The following is a 16,732-nucleotide window of genomic DNA, read 5'->3' as shown; positions in this document are numbered from 1 at the left end:
AGCTTTCGTTCTTACTTTTAACAAAAAAACAAATTAAACATCGGGTGAGTAATAAGGTATTTGTTTGGTGCTCTCTTCCTCCGTAATTGGAATCTGTTTACAAACCCTCTGCTGCCACAGTTTCCTCAGCTTACCACACCCCAGAGAGAGAGAGCAGGGCCATGTGAGTCAGAATGCAACCAGAACTGACTCCCTTGGGTTCATGGAGTCACTGGAAAAAACATCAGACATACAGCGTTAAGAGAACAGACTTCAGACATCACTACTGGGACTTAAATCAAGTCTTGACCTGCTTCTTTACCTAGTTCAACTGAGTTACCTGGAGAGATTAAGCTGTTGCCATAACAATGTCCTGTGTCATTCAGCAGAGACGTTGTGTTAGAGACTGGTGAAAGGGGGAAATGAGAGTGGCTGGGCCCTGGTGGAAACCTGGTGGTTTATTTTTATCTCCAGCTCAGTGGAAAATCCAGAGAAAAACACTGGCACAGACAAAAGCAATGGTGTCCACTGCTTGGTGCTCAAGGGCTCTTAATAAAACCTTTATGTATATATTTTTTGCTCTTTTAGGTATATATTTTGTATTTATAATTACAGGACATTAATAAATTAGCCACTTAAACTGTAAACTGCAAGAGGAAAAAGAATTACAACAAATTAAAACAATTAGCCAACACTGGCACCATAGTGAGGCAGACTTATAACTAGAATGTCTGATTTTAAGATTTTAAAGCCCAGTTTTACCAAACAGGGCCAGCACTCCTCTCAGAAATGAACTCAAATACCTCTTCCCATTTCTTCGCCTACAACTATTCCCTCAAGTTGTGGATATAAATGCTGTCCTTTGTTAACATTCCAAATCTGACCACAATGCCACATGATCCGTTAGTGAGCACCAGTTAACAGTCCTAGACTTTGCCTCTAGATGGAGCCACAGCTGTGTTGAGTGAGAGCCTTAAGAGAGTCCTTAAGAAGTTTCTACAGTTCATATGAAGATACTGCAACCTGAAATCATTCCATCATAATTTATGAACGCGTCAATCGATTTTTAACTCTTTTCTTTCTTCCTGTCGTCTTATTCCAGCTATCATCATGTCTGACGTCCACACAGCAATGGCCCTCCTCATCAACGCCTTCAGTAAGTACGCTGGCAAGGAGGGGGACCCCCACACCCTGAGTAAGGCAGAGCTGAAAGAGCTGCTTCAGAATGAACTTGGAGATCTGCTTGGGGTGAGTGACCTCTGACCTCTCTCCATCTCAGTCCTGCACAACCACCAGGATGCTCATTGGCATGTACAATGTGTGTTGCGGTGTATTGTATGTATGATGGAGAATGCACAATTTGCACATCGTCACAGCCTGTTGACCCTTATGGTCGTGCACATAAATTTTCCCCAGTTTCATGATCAGTGCGAGTGATGTGTGTGAGTGAACGTGTATAACCAGTCTACATGTTTGTTTGACTTTTCTCACCTGCAGAAAGCCAATGACAAGACAGCAGTGGACCGCATCTTCAAGGAACTGGACCAAAACCAGGACAACAGCGTGGACTTCAGCGAGTTTGGCAAGATGGTCTTTTGCCTCACTGTGATGTGCCACGAGTACTTCACCACCAAAAAATAAGGATCAAGCGCCCTCTTGGGGCCAACATAGAGCGCTGCCTCCCTGTGAAAGAGCAGTGTCTCATGACAGCTGTTCTGATGAAGGAATGAATATTTACTATTTACTTAATCACCATGAAGTTGAAAAATTCTAATGTAACGCACAATTAAATAAACTTCTTTTTCTTTGAAACACTTGACTTGTGCACTTGTGTTACTGATTCTTGCCCAAAACACTTGGAAGTGGTTAAGTTCTGTTGACACTAAACGTTCATGCTGTAAATCTTACAGCTGGATTAACATCAGCAAAGGAACAATAGATGCAGGTTATGACAAAAAAGATTATATTCTAACCCACAATGAAATTAATTTAGTTTATTTGAGACACTTGACTTGTGCACTTTATGTGTCACTGCATGTTTCCAGGGGACCAATATTTGTGACAATATTGGCTTTCATGCCTTAAATCTTAGAGCTGGGTTTACTTCAGGGAAGGATGTCACCGATGCAATCACATCTGGAGGTGGAAGGAACAGAGTACATTTACAAAAGCACTCTATTTAAAGCAATGAAAGGAGAAATAAGACAATACCCCTCTTACAAATTAAATGTTAAATTCATAGGTAACAAAATGTAGCCTGCTTAATAAAATACACTTTTTTTCTGTCACAGCCTTCTGGTGTGTCAAAGGCTAATGACTGCGAATGTTAGCAAACTTTAGATGTTAGATGTTGTTGTATAAATACCATTACAATGACGTTTTAGCGTTCAACATTATTCTGTAATTGCAGTTTGTGGCCACAGTGGGGTTCAGCAAACGTAACATTGTCTTCCTTTAAGGAAGGTTTTAAAATAGCCTACTGTAACTTTACATGGAAAAATTAGACACACAACACACAATAAAAGTAAAAATAAATAATCAGGTTCAAACGCAATCTGGCTGGCTGAGGGTTTCTATATGGAGATCTACATGTTTTCCTGTGTATGGCTTTCCTGTAAGTGCCCCAGTTTTATTGCACAGTCTAAAGAAATGCAGGTTAGATGAACTGTAAATTCTACATTGCCTTTAGATGTGACTGTGAATGCAGTTGTCTGTATGTGTTAGCACCATGTGAGAGGCTTGGCAACCTGACCTGGGTGACCCTGCCTCTCACCTCATTCATATCACAATAGGCTGCCTTGATGAGGGAAAGTGGATGGATGAATAGCATGTTTAGTTAAACTCCACAACTATGGATTACCACATGCAAATTAATGCTTTTACTATTTGTAGAATATCCATACATTTCTGCTCATAGTTTTCAATAAGGATTATGAATATGACTTTAGCTTTAAATAAAGTATTTTTTTACTGTTACTCTTACTTAAAAATAATCTGGATTTTCTTTAAAGGATCAGTGTGTAGGATTAAGTGGCATCTAGCATTTGAATACAACTCAGCCTTCCAAGCTTGTAAGAGAAACTACGGTGGCTGTGAAACTGGCAAAAAATATGGAAGGGCCTTTCTAGAGCCAGTGTTTGGTTTGTCCATTCTGGGCTACTGTAGAAATATTTCCTGAACTACCATCACATGTACATTGGATTCGAGATGGTGCTTTGTTTTCTTAAGGTGGAGAAAATAAGACTCTCTCTCCAAGGAAGGTCCAATGCATTCTTCAAGGTCTGGGGCCCCTTTCACGAGTGCATTAATAACAGAACATTTAAGTGGTAAGTTGTGGTTGCCCAGTGCTCACTTCTTTATAAAAAAAAACCACTTATTATTATTACTTCTATGTCACATTATAAAATGTATTTGTATTTATCTAGATATAAGTGTTGTATATCCCTACAAGAATCCTAATAAAAAAAGGTGTAAAATATGGTGGTTCAACATGGCGGAAGAGGAACCGCAGCCCCCTGTAGATAGAAATGGCTCATAGACAAATATTATTTTACATCATGCATTTTGGCATGAGTAATCACGCCCTGAGGGCTGACAACCTGCAAGTTTTCATTCCAAACAAACACTGCAGTGGCTTCCCTCACACATCACTTCTCCTTCTCTGTTTTCAAAATGAGTAATCAGCACCTCTATTGCACGAGATCGCCCGTCCTTGTTTAGATGGATTACAGATAGATAACGTAAAACAAAGCACGGTATCAGTGTTTGGCAAACAGTTTTTTAAACTCTGTCACAAGGCAGCAAATCAGTGAGGAGAAGCCCCAATGAACGTGGAAGAGTGTAGAGAGAAACAGAGCATTTTTCTGGTATTAAAAGGTGATTTTAAAGGGGAATCTACCTTGTTTCTGTGTTGTTTCATAACAATTTAGATAGTTAACAGCCCCAATACAGATAGACAATCATTTTTGTAAGACTATACTCAATTTGAGAACATAAGCTATGGTATTTTTAACAATTATTATTATTATATGATAAATTACTGTTAATTTTATATATTATATATATAATATTTTTATCTTTTACTTTATTTTAAATTTTATTGTTAGGGTTAAAGTTCTTAATTTTAGTTTAATGTATGTTTAATGTATGTTTAATGTATGTGTATTGTAAGAAGCAGGAAATGTATTTGGGTTAGGGTTCAAATTTTAACTTTAACTTTAATATCTCTACAAAACATTTCCATATTTCATACAAGCGTCCGATAGAATAAATAATTAACCTCACAGCTCAAAGTGAAGAGTAACCTCGCATTAAAAAAAAAAAAAAGTTACTGATCACACAGAGCAGAGCGGCCTGTCGGTGACGCCGCCGGGAGGTCACGTTGTTCGGCCGTGTCTCGTGACGCCACCGAGGGGCGGGTTATCAACAACAGAGTCTGTCTGTGCAGCTAACGTTACCGAGGCACAGAGCCCGAGTGTTGTTTTGAATTTGCTAGAAGACACCGACTGGAAGTGAAGGGGGCTCGGGCCTGTGGATAAGATGGCGGATGTAGAAGGCGATGAAACTCGGTCGGCTCTACCTTCGGCATCCCGTAACGGTCCGGTCGTCGGTTCGTCCGGTAGCACCGCGGGCCAGACGGCGACGACGGTAACGTCGGGTCCGCGGATGGTGAGGATCGTGAAGTCGGAGTCCGGCTACGGCTTCAATGTTCGCGGTCAAGTGAGCGAAGGAGGGCAGCTCCGGAGCATCAACGGGGAACTGTACGCTCCTCTCCAGCATGTCAGCGCCGTTTTGCCCGGTGGCGCGGCGGACCGAGCCGGGATAGCGAAGGGGGACCGGATCCTGGAGGTGTAAGTCAGCCGCTACTCTTTCATTAAGACCAGGTAGTTAGCACGCAAAGGCTAGCTCCCCACTTTAGCCCGTGTTGATCCGAGTCAAAGCGTGCGGTGACATTAGCCACCTTTCGAGGTATAACGCCGTACGCCACCTGTCTGTTATGACAACAAAAGTGTCTTTTTACGGAGCAAAACACTCATTTCTCTCAGTTCACGGCCATTCGTAGCCAACTCGTTATCGGTGGTGCAGCTACATGAAGCTAACGCTAGTGAGTTAGCTGTAACTAGGAAGCTAACCAGCTTACATAAGTTACAGGCTGTGTGCTGCATGTTGATTAGCTGTAGCCACATAGCGACCCAGGTACCTATCAGGTCTTGTTTGGTCAGCCCTTTGCGCAGGGACTGTTTGAGCCCGGTGGTAAGGACGGGGTTTAATGGACAGCCTTGTTGACATTGCGGTGTCATATGCATAATATTGGGGATGTCGATTTTGACCCTGCCCGAGTTCAGTGGATGGCAGAGTTGTCACTCAGATTCAGCATCATACGGTGTGTGTGGCTTTCACGACAGGCAAAGGCATACGATGTTTATTTGGGATTGTGTTAGGTAGTGTTATCTGTTGTTTTCGCCCTTTATCAGTGTAGGTGAGTGGTGATACTTGATATGCATGACTTGGTCTTGAAGACATCTTGTAGATTTTGTTTGGTCAAACTTTAAAAAGTCTGGGGGGGCAAATTCACTGTCAGCCCTAGAGGAGATTTTTGTGAAAGTAACTGAACTTTTAACAGATGTAATAATCAGTTTTAAAGAGAAATTATTTCCACCACAGACCCTCCTTCTATTCATCATCTCAGATTTCTAATAATGTCATGGTTAACCTATCGATCAGTGTTTATCCCACCATGGTAGCCTCGGCCCTAATTATAGGTTAATGCTGCAAAACGTAGGAGAACTTAATGTTGAATATGTAAAGTTACTACAGTTATGTTTCTTAGGCCTCCATGTGTATTTGTGGCCTAGCAGAGGGCTTATTGTAAGGACTTTAAAGAGCTGTTAAAACATGTTGCTTTATTGTTGCGAACTTGACTGGAGGCTAAAGTTAGAATAAGGCAGAAGAGAAACTGAAAACAAGGAACACTTGACTACTTCTACTTGCTGAGGCATCAAAAAGCTTTTCTCCATTTTAACACTAAAAGTTCTCTCTGGTCACATGACAGGACCAGTGCTTATCATGTGACTTATTAACCAGCTTGACCTTTTTTGCATAAATGCAAAAGAATCATCCGGTTAAGTATGTCATATGTCAGCACTTTACCTTTACTGTTTTATGAACAAGGAAAGAGGACAAAGCTGGTTGTTGTTCATTTTCTGACTCAACTGACGGCGTCTAGTTTAACAATCTTTCTTAGTCGCCTTTAGAAATAAATTGAATTAAAACATGAACTTGCTTTGCTCTCTGTGTACATGAGATAATAATGACATGAGGTTTTATAGGACTGGTCCTAGTGGACAGGCCTGTGCTCGCGCTGTGGCGTGCTCCCTCCTCTCCTGTGTCTGTCCCGCTGTTTCTCATAGGAAGATTAGCAGAGACACCTGATGCTGGTGCCATCTGGCCTCGGCAAAGCCAAGAAGGGAGGTGTCTCACAGCACCAAAGGAAAGGGAGACATTAGAGATGACCTGGTTACTCGGCACTCCAAGCACTGTGCTTATCAATGAAGGACAACATGCTCCGATATTGCCACACGCCGTCATGGCTGCAAGGGTGAAATGTTTCGTTATTATTACTGAGTGGGTCGGATACGGTCCGACACACGAGCAGTCCACTTTAAATACACTTTTCTTTCTCTGAGTCATTATGAAATTCATTGTTTATGTTATTAGTTGCATTCATTCGGTCACAGCGGGTCGAAAACTCTTTTGTGCCGCAGTTGTTCCTGGCCTCATGTTACCTTCCATAAAGATGATTACTCACTGGATTTCAAATGTGGAGGAAAAAAAAGAGAGCACCAGTATTGGATTGGTATTTGATACTGTGAGATATCCTGAGTTGAGGTTTTGGAATTGGCATCAGGAGAGGAATGAGTTGAAACAGTCCATCCTGAATTATTTTTTTGCCAGAAATCCTTTTGAAATATTTCAAAACTGTCACACCGTGGCAACATTGTAAAAGTTAAGTCAAGCCCTGCTCTGGTCTGTGCTGAATGCTTAATCTTCTTCCCTTTGTGTGCAGCGAGTTGAATCATCCCCTTCCTCTCCCTTTCCTTCCAGTAATGGGGTGAGTGTGGAAGGTGCCACCCATAAGCAGGTGGTGGACCTGATCCGTGCAGGGGAGAAGGAGCTGGTTCTGGCTGTGCTGTCTGTTCCAGCTCAGGAGGCTGATGGATTGGAGGGAGGAGAGGATGTCCAACCCAACTATGACTACAGCGATAAGCAGGCAGTGCCCATTTCAATTCCCACATACAAACATGTAGAGCAGCACTCCGAGAGGTTTGTGGTGAGTGCTGGTTTGAAACATTACCTTACATTTTACCCTCAAGCGTGTAGAAGATTTTTTTTTTTTTCTCCAATGGTGGTATTAAAAAAAAAAAAGTGTAATTCTTGATTGCAAACGTACCTTCCTTCTACTCTAATGCACTGAGTCTGTCTGTCCTGTCTCTGTCTCAACGATCATAGGTGTACAACGTGTATATGTCAGGTAGACAGCTGTGCTCAAAGCGCTACCGGGAGTTTGCCATCCTGCACCAGAACCTAAAGAGGGAGTTTTCCAACTTCAACTTCCCAAAGCTTCCTGGTAAATGGCCCTTCTCCCTGTCTGAACAGCAGCTGGATGCTCGCCGCAGAGGCCTGGAGGAATATCTCGAGCGAGGTAGGCTGTTTTTGGAAAGAAGGTCACTGCCGTATAAACCCCTACTTGTGGGTTGATTTTCAACACGGGCAAAGACAAAAGGCTTTTCTGTTACCAGTTCATTCGAGAAGAACTGCAGCTCCATTTTCAAAGGCTGACATCCAAGCAGACAATAATCCATAATAGCCATACATACCAAAAGAAGCAATGATTGAATGTGTACGAGCAGAGATCATGTAGTTAGAATAGAAAAAAGGCCAAGCTGTGGTTGTGATCAATTTTCCACTGTACACAGAAAATACTTGAACACAGGATACAGGCAAAGTAACATTGAGCTGCCCTTTGTTTATTTAATATACGCTAACTTCTCTCTGCCTCTCGATCTTTCTCTGTCTCTGTTTGTCTCTAGTTTGCTCTGTGCGGGTGATCGGGGAGAGTGACATCATGCAGGAGTTTCTCTCTGAATCAGATGAGGTATGCACCATTTATTGTTGTTCTGATATGAATTGTTCTAAATTTGGATGCAGCTATTTTTATTTGACTTTTGACTCTGAGCTTTTGAAACTGGAACCTTTTGACTGGGGAAAGTTTTTCTGCAAATCTTTGTTGTATAACTCGTGTCTTGTAAGGCAAGGCATCTGCACAGCACCTTGTTTATTATACTGTCTACTGTGTTCTCCAAAGTTAGATTGACATTTTCAGCATTTTGCTTCTCTAATAGATGATAATAGATTATTTTATATTCTGTATCTGTAAAGGATTTAGGTGAATTCATCTTTTTGGTACATCTTTCTCAGTCTTCAGTCTTTCAGTTAAAAAAAAAGTAGGCTATTTGCCATAAACAAGCGTCAGCAGTTAGGGCAGTTGAGTTTAATTACTTGTGAGTAGCTGGTGGCCCATCATGACTGCTAGTATGGAGTTTAAATGGGACAGCCAAAACAATCAAATAGTTAATTGCAGTTCCTTCCTAGTGTTTTGAGGAATGACGGCAGCAGAGACAAATGCAGTACTACTGAATTAATCCAGTACTTGAGGAGGATTAGGATTTGTAACAGGTTTAGGATAGGAGTTCTGGTTTAGTTATGTCTTGTTTGTTTGTTGTTTCCTCATACAAGCTGGCGCACACCCTTATTAATCCACACGCACGAGTAAATGCAGCTCAACAGCTGTTCTCATTATGTGTTACTTCGCTGTGCAGAACTACAATGGAGTGACAGATGTAGAACTGCGGATAGCCCTGCCAGATAAGACCACCATCTCCGTCAGAGTCCGCAAGAACAGCACCACAGACCAGGTGTACCAGGTAAGAACACAGAACATCTGGCATGTTGCTGTCATACAATACTATTGTACAGTTCATTGTCCCATCGTTTAATAAACTTTAATGATGCAATAGAAATTTTGAAACCAATGTTTTTCTTACATAAGTGACTCTGTACTGGTCTTCCTGCAGGCGTTGGTGATGAAGGTGGGAATGGACACTATTATGGCGAGCTACTTTGCCCTTTTTGAAGTCATCAACCACTCCTTTGGTAAGAACTGTATGTGTAATCAATGTGTATGAGCATTTCAAAGTGAAATTCAAATATTCTCATGTGTTTAATTTAAAAGCCTGCTCTCGGGTGACTTGATCACATGACCACTAGTTTTCTAAATAAAGACCTGTGTCATCCCACTGGTGAGCTTAATTTATTGGGCCTAGGGGTATGTGTGCAGGTTTGGACAGCAAGGGCAAGTAATTTGGTACAGGCTAGAATTTTTTTAATGAATAAACAGACGGCTCTCTCCCCCCTGCTTTTCATCCCCCTCCTCATCCCTCTCCTTTCTATTATTTGTTGCAGTGCGGAAGCTGGCACCTAATGAGTTTCCCCACAAGCTTTATGTGCAGAATTACACATCGGCAGTGCCGGGGACTTGCTTGGCGCTCCGCAAATGGTTGTTCAGCTTCCAGGAGGAGGAGTTGCTAAGAGACAACCCGCTGGCACTGCACTACTGCTTTCACCAGGTAATAACAATAATTGAATCCCACTTGCCGTGGACTTAAGGGAACTCAGCACAAAATTTGATCTTCTGGACTGTTTTTTCTTCAAGAGTTTATGTACTCCTTTCGAAACTGTTAAAATGTTGTACGTGTCAGCATTTTATCGCCATAGATAATGTCTCCCATAATCAGTGAAATTTACTTTATTACTCTATTCTTTTACTTTTAATTACATATACTGATATCTGAATCTTCAAGTTTTCCGTCTAGTTAATTATTCGTACTGTTATAAATCTGCTCTGGCTTTTGTTATGGGATTATATAGAGATTATTTTGAGTGCCGTACTCATAAGACCTGTACTTGCCAGCTGGGAGTGTGTTGTACAATGATTATTGTAACTGTGATAATCATATCCTAAACAAAATATCACACTACTACCTAAATAGTCCCATTAGTCTAGTGCTTCTATGTATGTATGTATGTATGTATGTATGTATGTATGTATGTACGTACTTAGAAGAAAACCAGAGAAGCATGATATTCTACGAGCCAGCAAAACTTTTCTACAGGTTTTGAAGTATAAATTGTAAAATGGAAAAAATAATCCTCTAATGCAAATGCACTAAAAATAGCCATAACAGCAGCAGCCTATGGGCTGTCTGCTGACCAACAAAGGTCACCACCTGAAGCGTCTAAGGCATGTGAGCAGTGACTCATTAAAGTGATTTAGACAAGTAAAGTCAGCACATCTGAAAACAAACCTATCCAAAATACCTAAGCCTGCAATAACCATTCCAGTTATTATGGAGCAACATTACCATTGATTTGGGGTCCTGTTTGTAGCCACTTGGCCAATGTAAGTCCAATATCCTCTCACCTTTTAGCTCAGTCTCCAACTCCTGAGGAAAATATCTGCCTCTTTTAGCTGATAAATTCTCCACTAAGTTCACCAGCTATTAGTTTGGAGAGAGTACTGAGAGTACAGTGGTTTTTAGAGATTTTTTGAAAACAGCTGACAGGTGCAGCTGAAAACACCGCTTTGAGATTGGTGAGAGTTAACCAAAACAGGGAAGTTGTAGGCCAGACAGCTAAATAATGAGGTGAAACTCTGGAAAGCTCTGTGAATCTGAGGGAAGCCACATATTCAGGTGGTAATTCTCTGTGGGTTCATCATTACAAGTGACTGCTTTCACATTGTCATTTCCACTGTTATTTAAAAAATATTGAATATAGGAATAAAGTATACACCAGGTTATTGCTGTCATTGGTTCAACTTAGTTCATAAGTGTATTGTTAAATGTTTTTATTGGATAATTATTTTGTCCATTGACCACAAATGTTAAATGGTGTTGCATCTCTTAATGCCACCCCATTTCCCCATCCTCCCCACCCCCTGTCTGTCTAGGCATTGGAAGATGTGAAGAAGGGATTCATAAAAACAGAGGACAAATCCTACCAGCTGCAGAAGCTGGCAGAGCAGCGCAAGATGGCCACGGTCAGTCCCACAGACCACTCTTTGTTCAGGGAGGAGATTGGGTTGACTACACTTTTTGCCTGCTGACCAGAGCCATCACCAAAACGTTACCAAACAAAAATGGACAGAAAAGTCAGAAACCCCTTTCACACTTCAGAATACAGCCCTCTATGGTGTAAACAGAATTAAAGCCATTGAGTTTATACTGATGTTTGTAGAACATTAACTCAAAGTGGTGAGTGTTTCTGTGTGTAACCTCCATTTACAACTATGTAGCCATCCAGCACAAGATTGCCAAGCTTTTAAAGGGCAACCTTAGATAAATGAATGTAAAAACACTGGCTTACATGTGCTTTAGTGATCTGATTGTTCCAAATGTTAGGCAGGATCTGATTTCAGAAATGTTCATGCAAACAAGAAACCTGGTTTGCTTCATCAGGACCAGGGACACGGTAGAGAAACCAAGATATTTGGTTACCGTAAACCATTTGCTTTACGTCTGAATTTGCATGAAACAAACAATGTGAATGTAGTGATATCGCAGTGTAGTGGGGCTAAAGGAGACATTATTACTCACAGTTTTACATCTTGTTTCCAAAATATTCTGGTCCAAATTCTAACTGAAACTATTACTGCATTCATTTTTATTGTTAGAACTCTGTTAACTCCATTATATTTATAAGGCAAATCAGTTTTCACAGCTTAACAGTGGCTTATTCTTTTTAATTCAAACTGTGTCCTCTCCTACCACAGAATCTGTCCACTCAGTCACTCAAAATGTCGCAGCAGTATCAAATCATGAAACAAAGTTTGTCATAAACTGAAATACTTAAATACCAATATGTTATTACTGGTACATTAATGTAGTTGAACTCTGGTCACAACCCAAACTCCTTGTCAACTGGGATTTTGTAAATAATCTTATTTATCTTACCATAGCCTGGTTACTTATAGTATTGGTGACTAAAGTATTTGCTCTATAATACTTGTCTGTTAGTACCTGAGTCTGCTGCGGACATGTGAGGGCTACAATGAGGTGGCGTTCCCCCACTGCTCCTGTGACTCCAGGAGGAAGGGACATGTCATCACAGCTATCAGCATCAATCACTTCAAGCTGCACGCTTGTACTGAGGACGGCACGCTGGAGGTGAGCGTTTGTCTGTGCTAGTTTGATAAAGTAACTCATCACTTTGTACGGCAACATGGGTTTAGTAAACCATTTAGTTAAAATACGCTGTTATATTATTAAACGTAATGATTATTTATTGGATCTACAATTTTGGGGTTCCTTTGTATAATAAAATCAAACCATTCCTAAATAGATTTTCCAGATACTGAATTGTGAATCAAATCAATGTTAAGTTAAACATGTATATGCCTATGTATGCATGGGGCTTACCTAACTGTAAACTCTGTCTCTCCCTCAGAACCAGGTGATAGCGTTTGAGTGGGCGGAGATGCAGCGCTGGGACACCGATGAGGAGGGGATGGCTTTCTGCTTTGAATACGCCAGAGGAGAGAAGAAACCTCGCTGGGTCAAGATTTTCACTCCTTATGTGAGTGTACACACACATGCACTGCTGTTTTTTCCCCCCTCAACTTTATCTTTATTGACTTTGTAACATAGCAGCCCTGGAGCTCAATAATGCAAGAATGTACAAAAATATATTCCCATAGATGCCTCATCAACCCACCCCTCCCTCTCTCCATTCACAATTCGCCCCTCACACCTCAAACACATCCCTCCTGTCCACCCACCCACCCCTTCAGGTCTGACCACTAATTTGAACATAATATGTAACTATTCAAAGAAAAAGGAATTAATAACAAACTGAAAAATAACCAGACATTTGCAGGAGGGGATAAAAAATAACACTTTATATGAATATAATAGGAGTACTATGTTGTGGACTTACACTACAGGTTATACATTATATTTTGATTTGGCATACGCTAATTCATTAGTCCATCTAGCCATTGTAGGTGGTTGTTCGTTTTTCCATTGTATGGCTTTACATTCGTTGGCTGTAATAAGGTCTTTTTATTGACTTTTATCATAGATGTGTCGCCCAGCAGGGGTTACCTTTGGTTCTCTGTTGGACACGTTTTGCATATTTTTTTTTAATTGTGTTTATGTATTTATTTTTGCTTTGTTGGAATTTTAAATGAACAACTTGTAATATAATCCACTAACATATATGATTTGATAGTCAACACACTTCCTCACAAAGCAGTACAAAGAAGAAGCAGCCAATAAATAATAAATAGCTTGCAGTCTGATTGTGCTATATAGGAAGGCCGAATAACAATTGTTTGCTTTTTTTCTCCCAGTTTAACTACATGCATGAGTGCTTTGAGCGGGTCTTTTGTGAGCTGAAATGGAGGAAACAGGTAAGGACCACTCCTTTCCTCTTTCATTCTGGGAAGCACGGGACTCCAGTCTGAAATTCTAAACTTAGCTTATTATTAGATTTGTGTTTTCTTCAGGCCTTTGTATAAAATTATAAATTTTATATTTCCCATGTATTGATTTCTTTTTTGTCAGGTTGAGGAAGAGGCATCTGACAAAGACAACAAAAACTGCAGCAACAATGGTAAGCAGTTTTTGACATATTTGTTGCCCTCAATACAAAGCAATAATATTGTTTGTAACACACAACAAAGCACCAGCACCGAAGGATAAACGGCTAGATTTTATCTGGGGCAAATCATGAGGAGATATGTATTCAGATGTGGTGCTGAGTGGTGCTTTGAATGGCCTCGGCCATCAAGCACCATGAATTATGCAGAAATTTCCTATTTGACAAAAACTAAAAGGGCAAGGGCAGGGAGAGGATTTCAAGTATGCTACATTATTTTATGTCTCCGTATTAAAGGCAAAAATATACGTGAACATTTACTAGTTAGTAAGTAACTTTAGTTCAGTGACATTAAATTACACTCTGCCCTAGAAAGGGTGCATTCACACACATTTGTTTTATTTTATTATATCTTTTGTGCAGCTCTTATGGCATCATAACTCAACAAAATCTAGGGGCAAGTACAAAGCAGAGAAAAAGCTGCACTTTGTTGGCAGTTTGCCAGAGCTTCACAATGCACTTAAGTAAGGAGTAATAAATTCTCCTCCAGTGCTATCAGATTACTGTGAGAAGACATACACTGATGTATTTTTGTATACGAAGAAAAAAATGTATGCAGAATAGATACGAGACTCGTTATCTGTGCCATCTCCAAGAGGCCCACACATAAGGGGGAAGTTGAAACTGTTTTTCTCATGTGAGACAGCACGAGAACAGCCGTACAAGTATGCAGACGAGCAACTGCGAGGCGTGAGGATGAGTGAGGATACTTTGGAGTTACACAAACAGAGGCAGATAATGAGCTAAGGACGAAGCTGAGAAGGTTGAGGACATCCAGATAAAAGGCAAAGGCTAGAGCAAGCCACAGAAGCACTTATAGAATCATAATCACTAATTTGAAGCATAGTAGACATTCAGGGAAGTTTCTTAGTCACACTGTTGCTGGGACACTGATTTATCTGTGTTGTGTTGTGGCAGCATTTTTGTAAGTCACATGAAATGCGGAAAAAAAAAAAAAGACCATCATTCAGACTTGTTCCCTCAACCGTCTCTCTGTGTTCCAGAGTATCTGCCTCCTCTGGAGACACAGCAGAAGGGATGGCGCCACCTAGGGGGGGAGATTGCAACTTCCTAAAACCATTCGTCATCACTCAAACTAGAACTGGTCCACTTGCATCATCACAGCCACCCCAGAGAGCGCCCATCAACAAACACAGAACTGAGTGACAGACTGAGGCGATCCATGCCCCGAAAAACATACTGGAAGTGACCTATTTGGGAAATTGGAATAGTCACACTTAAACGACCCCAGGGATACACACAGCAAGAAGAGCAATGAAGGAGAATAAACAAAAGCCAACTTTCATGTCATTTACTAGATCTCCATAGCGTGTCTGTTGTTTTCCTCCATGTATCCGCCCTGTGATATGAGGCAGGACATGAGCAAATTCTTGCCACTGGTTGAGACGTGACACATACAGTACATACAGTGTGTGACCGGTCAGGGTCACCACAGAGCAGCGGCACCATTTTGCGCAAGGGGAGCACCGCAATGAATCGCCACTTGACGAGGGAGCTGACGTGGGATCCGATTGTGACGGTCGGGTCCTCCCAACACGACTGGCTCCGTCCAAAGCCCTCGGAGTGGCCCTGGTCTGATGAACTGAGCTGAGATGAAAATAAGAAGGGAGGGATACAGAAAATGGGGTTTTCACTTCTTTAACAGGTAGTGATGAAGAAAGAAAGCAAAGTTATGCTTTACACTGATGATGGACATTAACACAAAAATTATGTTTTCTATCTGTAAGGTCAGAAGTGTTCTTTCTTTGTTACAAATGTAACTAACTGAAAATGGATGTTGGGGCGGGGGGGGAGGGGTGTCCATAATTATGTGTATGTTTAACAATCTTACTTCTGATAAAATATAGATTAATATAAGAGCTATAATAATTGGTTTCTTGATCTAACACAATGAAACACTAACTGAATAGCATTCAAGCTACTCTAACTAATCTCCATTCTTCAACTTGTCTTGTGGTCCAACCCACGCTACTTCAGAACGACAAATGTTGGCAATCTGCCGGGAGTGTGTGTGTGTTTATCCCCCTCGCAAGTGTTTTATTGTGGTGATTCTGCAGAGCCTAGAAGTTGAGTGGAAGAGGCTTTCTCATTCTCAGCTCTGTGTGGGGATGATCTCTTGAACAAAAGGTTGATGGGCCAAAGCGTTGATGTTTTTAAAATGGCACATGTTCTGCATGAGGAATCTATCTGACAGATTGTGAATATGAGGACCAGACAGGAGCGTTTTTGAGTGTACGTCTGTTGAGCTGCAGTTTACTGAACAGGCAGCAGAGAGCAGCAGAGTTTAACACAGATTTAGTCATAGGTTTTGAGCAGAAATAGAAATCTTCTCAGAGCTTCTTATAGAGTGATCCCTCGGGCTCTGTAACTCATCCAGAAGTATCACTCCACTGCAGTTTGTCCATTAACCACGTCAGGAGGACAGGTGGTGTGTGCGTGCGTGTTTGTTGTACTGAGCATGAAGTTGGCGACTGCAACTACAACCATCAGCTCTTACTGCACCTGAACGAGTACAGTATTAGTGGTGTGTGTGTGTATGCACATTACATATGATTTACAATTTACACAGATTTTGTTTGTTTTTGAGCATTTCAGGTTTTTTTCACTCTAAGATAACATGTTTTTCTTTCTGTAGATTTAAAACACTTTAAATCAGCAGGAAAGCAGGTTTACATGCGGACAAAAATGCTCCTGATTTGAGACAATGTGCGTAGAAGTATAGATTTCACCTGATTACAATAGAGTTTTTTGTTTATCCCATTACGGGCTAGTAGTTTTATCTCAGCCGATTTATTACAGACTCATTCTTGTGCTTCATTCGCCGTCTGGCAAGCGACCAAAAACCCAAAACTGAGAGTGATGTTGGTTTATTTTTTATTCACACTGACTTTTAGAGCACAAGTTCAAATTTCAGTTTGTTAAAAGTGTTTTTTTTTTTTTTTTTTTTAACAGTTGA

General features: G+C 40.9%; 2 protein-coding genes across 3 annotated transcripts in view; both read left to right on the top strand.

Moving 5' to 3' along the window:
• LOC118343260 (ictacalcin-like) overlaps window positions 1-1,798 on the top strand; it is a 2,276-nt gene extending 478 nt beyond the window's left edge. The window contains exons 2-3 of the mRNA XM_035682028.1: window positions 1,082-1,227; window positions 1,477-1,798. Coding sequence (XP_035537921.1) covers window positions 1,090-1,227; window positions 1,477-1,620 — 282 coding nt within the window. The 5' untranslated portion in view covers window positions 1,082-1,089 and the 3' untranslated portion in view covers window positions 1,621-1,798. The remainder of the gene's footprint in view (window positions 1-1,081; window positions 1,228-1,476) is intronic.
• Window positions 1,799-4,388: 2,590 nt separating this feature from the next.
• snx27a (sorting nexin 27a) lies at window positions 4,389-15,637 on the top strand. Of its 2 annotated transcripts, none has more exons than XM_035681175.1 (13): window positions 4,389-4,829; window positions 7,084-7,309; window positions 7,489-7,681; window positions 8,070-8,134; window positions 8,859-8,963; window positions 9,114-9,192; window positions 9,502-9,665; window positions 11,048-11,137; window positions 12,114-12,263; window positions 12,544-12,672; window positions 13,448-13,507; window positions 13,662-13,710; window positions 14,760-15,637. In XM_035681175.1, exons 1-13 carry the CDS (start codon window positions 4,519-4,521, stop codon window positions 14,828-14,830), a joined length of 1,692 nt encoding a protein of 563 aa, XP_035537068.1. In that variant the 5' UTR covers window positions 4,389-4,518; the 3' UTR covers window positions 14,831-15,637. The 2 variants fall into 2 exon arrangements, with proteins under 2 accessions (XP_035537068.1, XP_035537070.1); XM_035681177.1 differs by lacking the exon at window positions 4,389-4,829 and adding an exon at window positions 4,845-6,577.
• Window positions 15,638-16,732: the final 1,095 nt, after the last annotated feature.

This window comes from Morone saxatilis, unplaced genomic scaffold (genome assembly GCF_004916995.1).
Source record: "Morone saxatilis isolate NCDOM2014 unplaced genomic scaffold, NCSU_SB_2.0 Contig9, whole genome shotgun sequence".
In the NCBI taxonomy this organism is placed as follows: Eukaryota; Metazoa; Chordata; class Actinopteri; family Moronidae; genus Morone; species Morone saxatilis.
The sequence above is the reverse complement of the archived record's forward strand: the minus strand, read 5'-3'. Positions and strand labels throughout refer to the sequence as shown.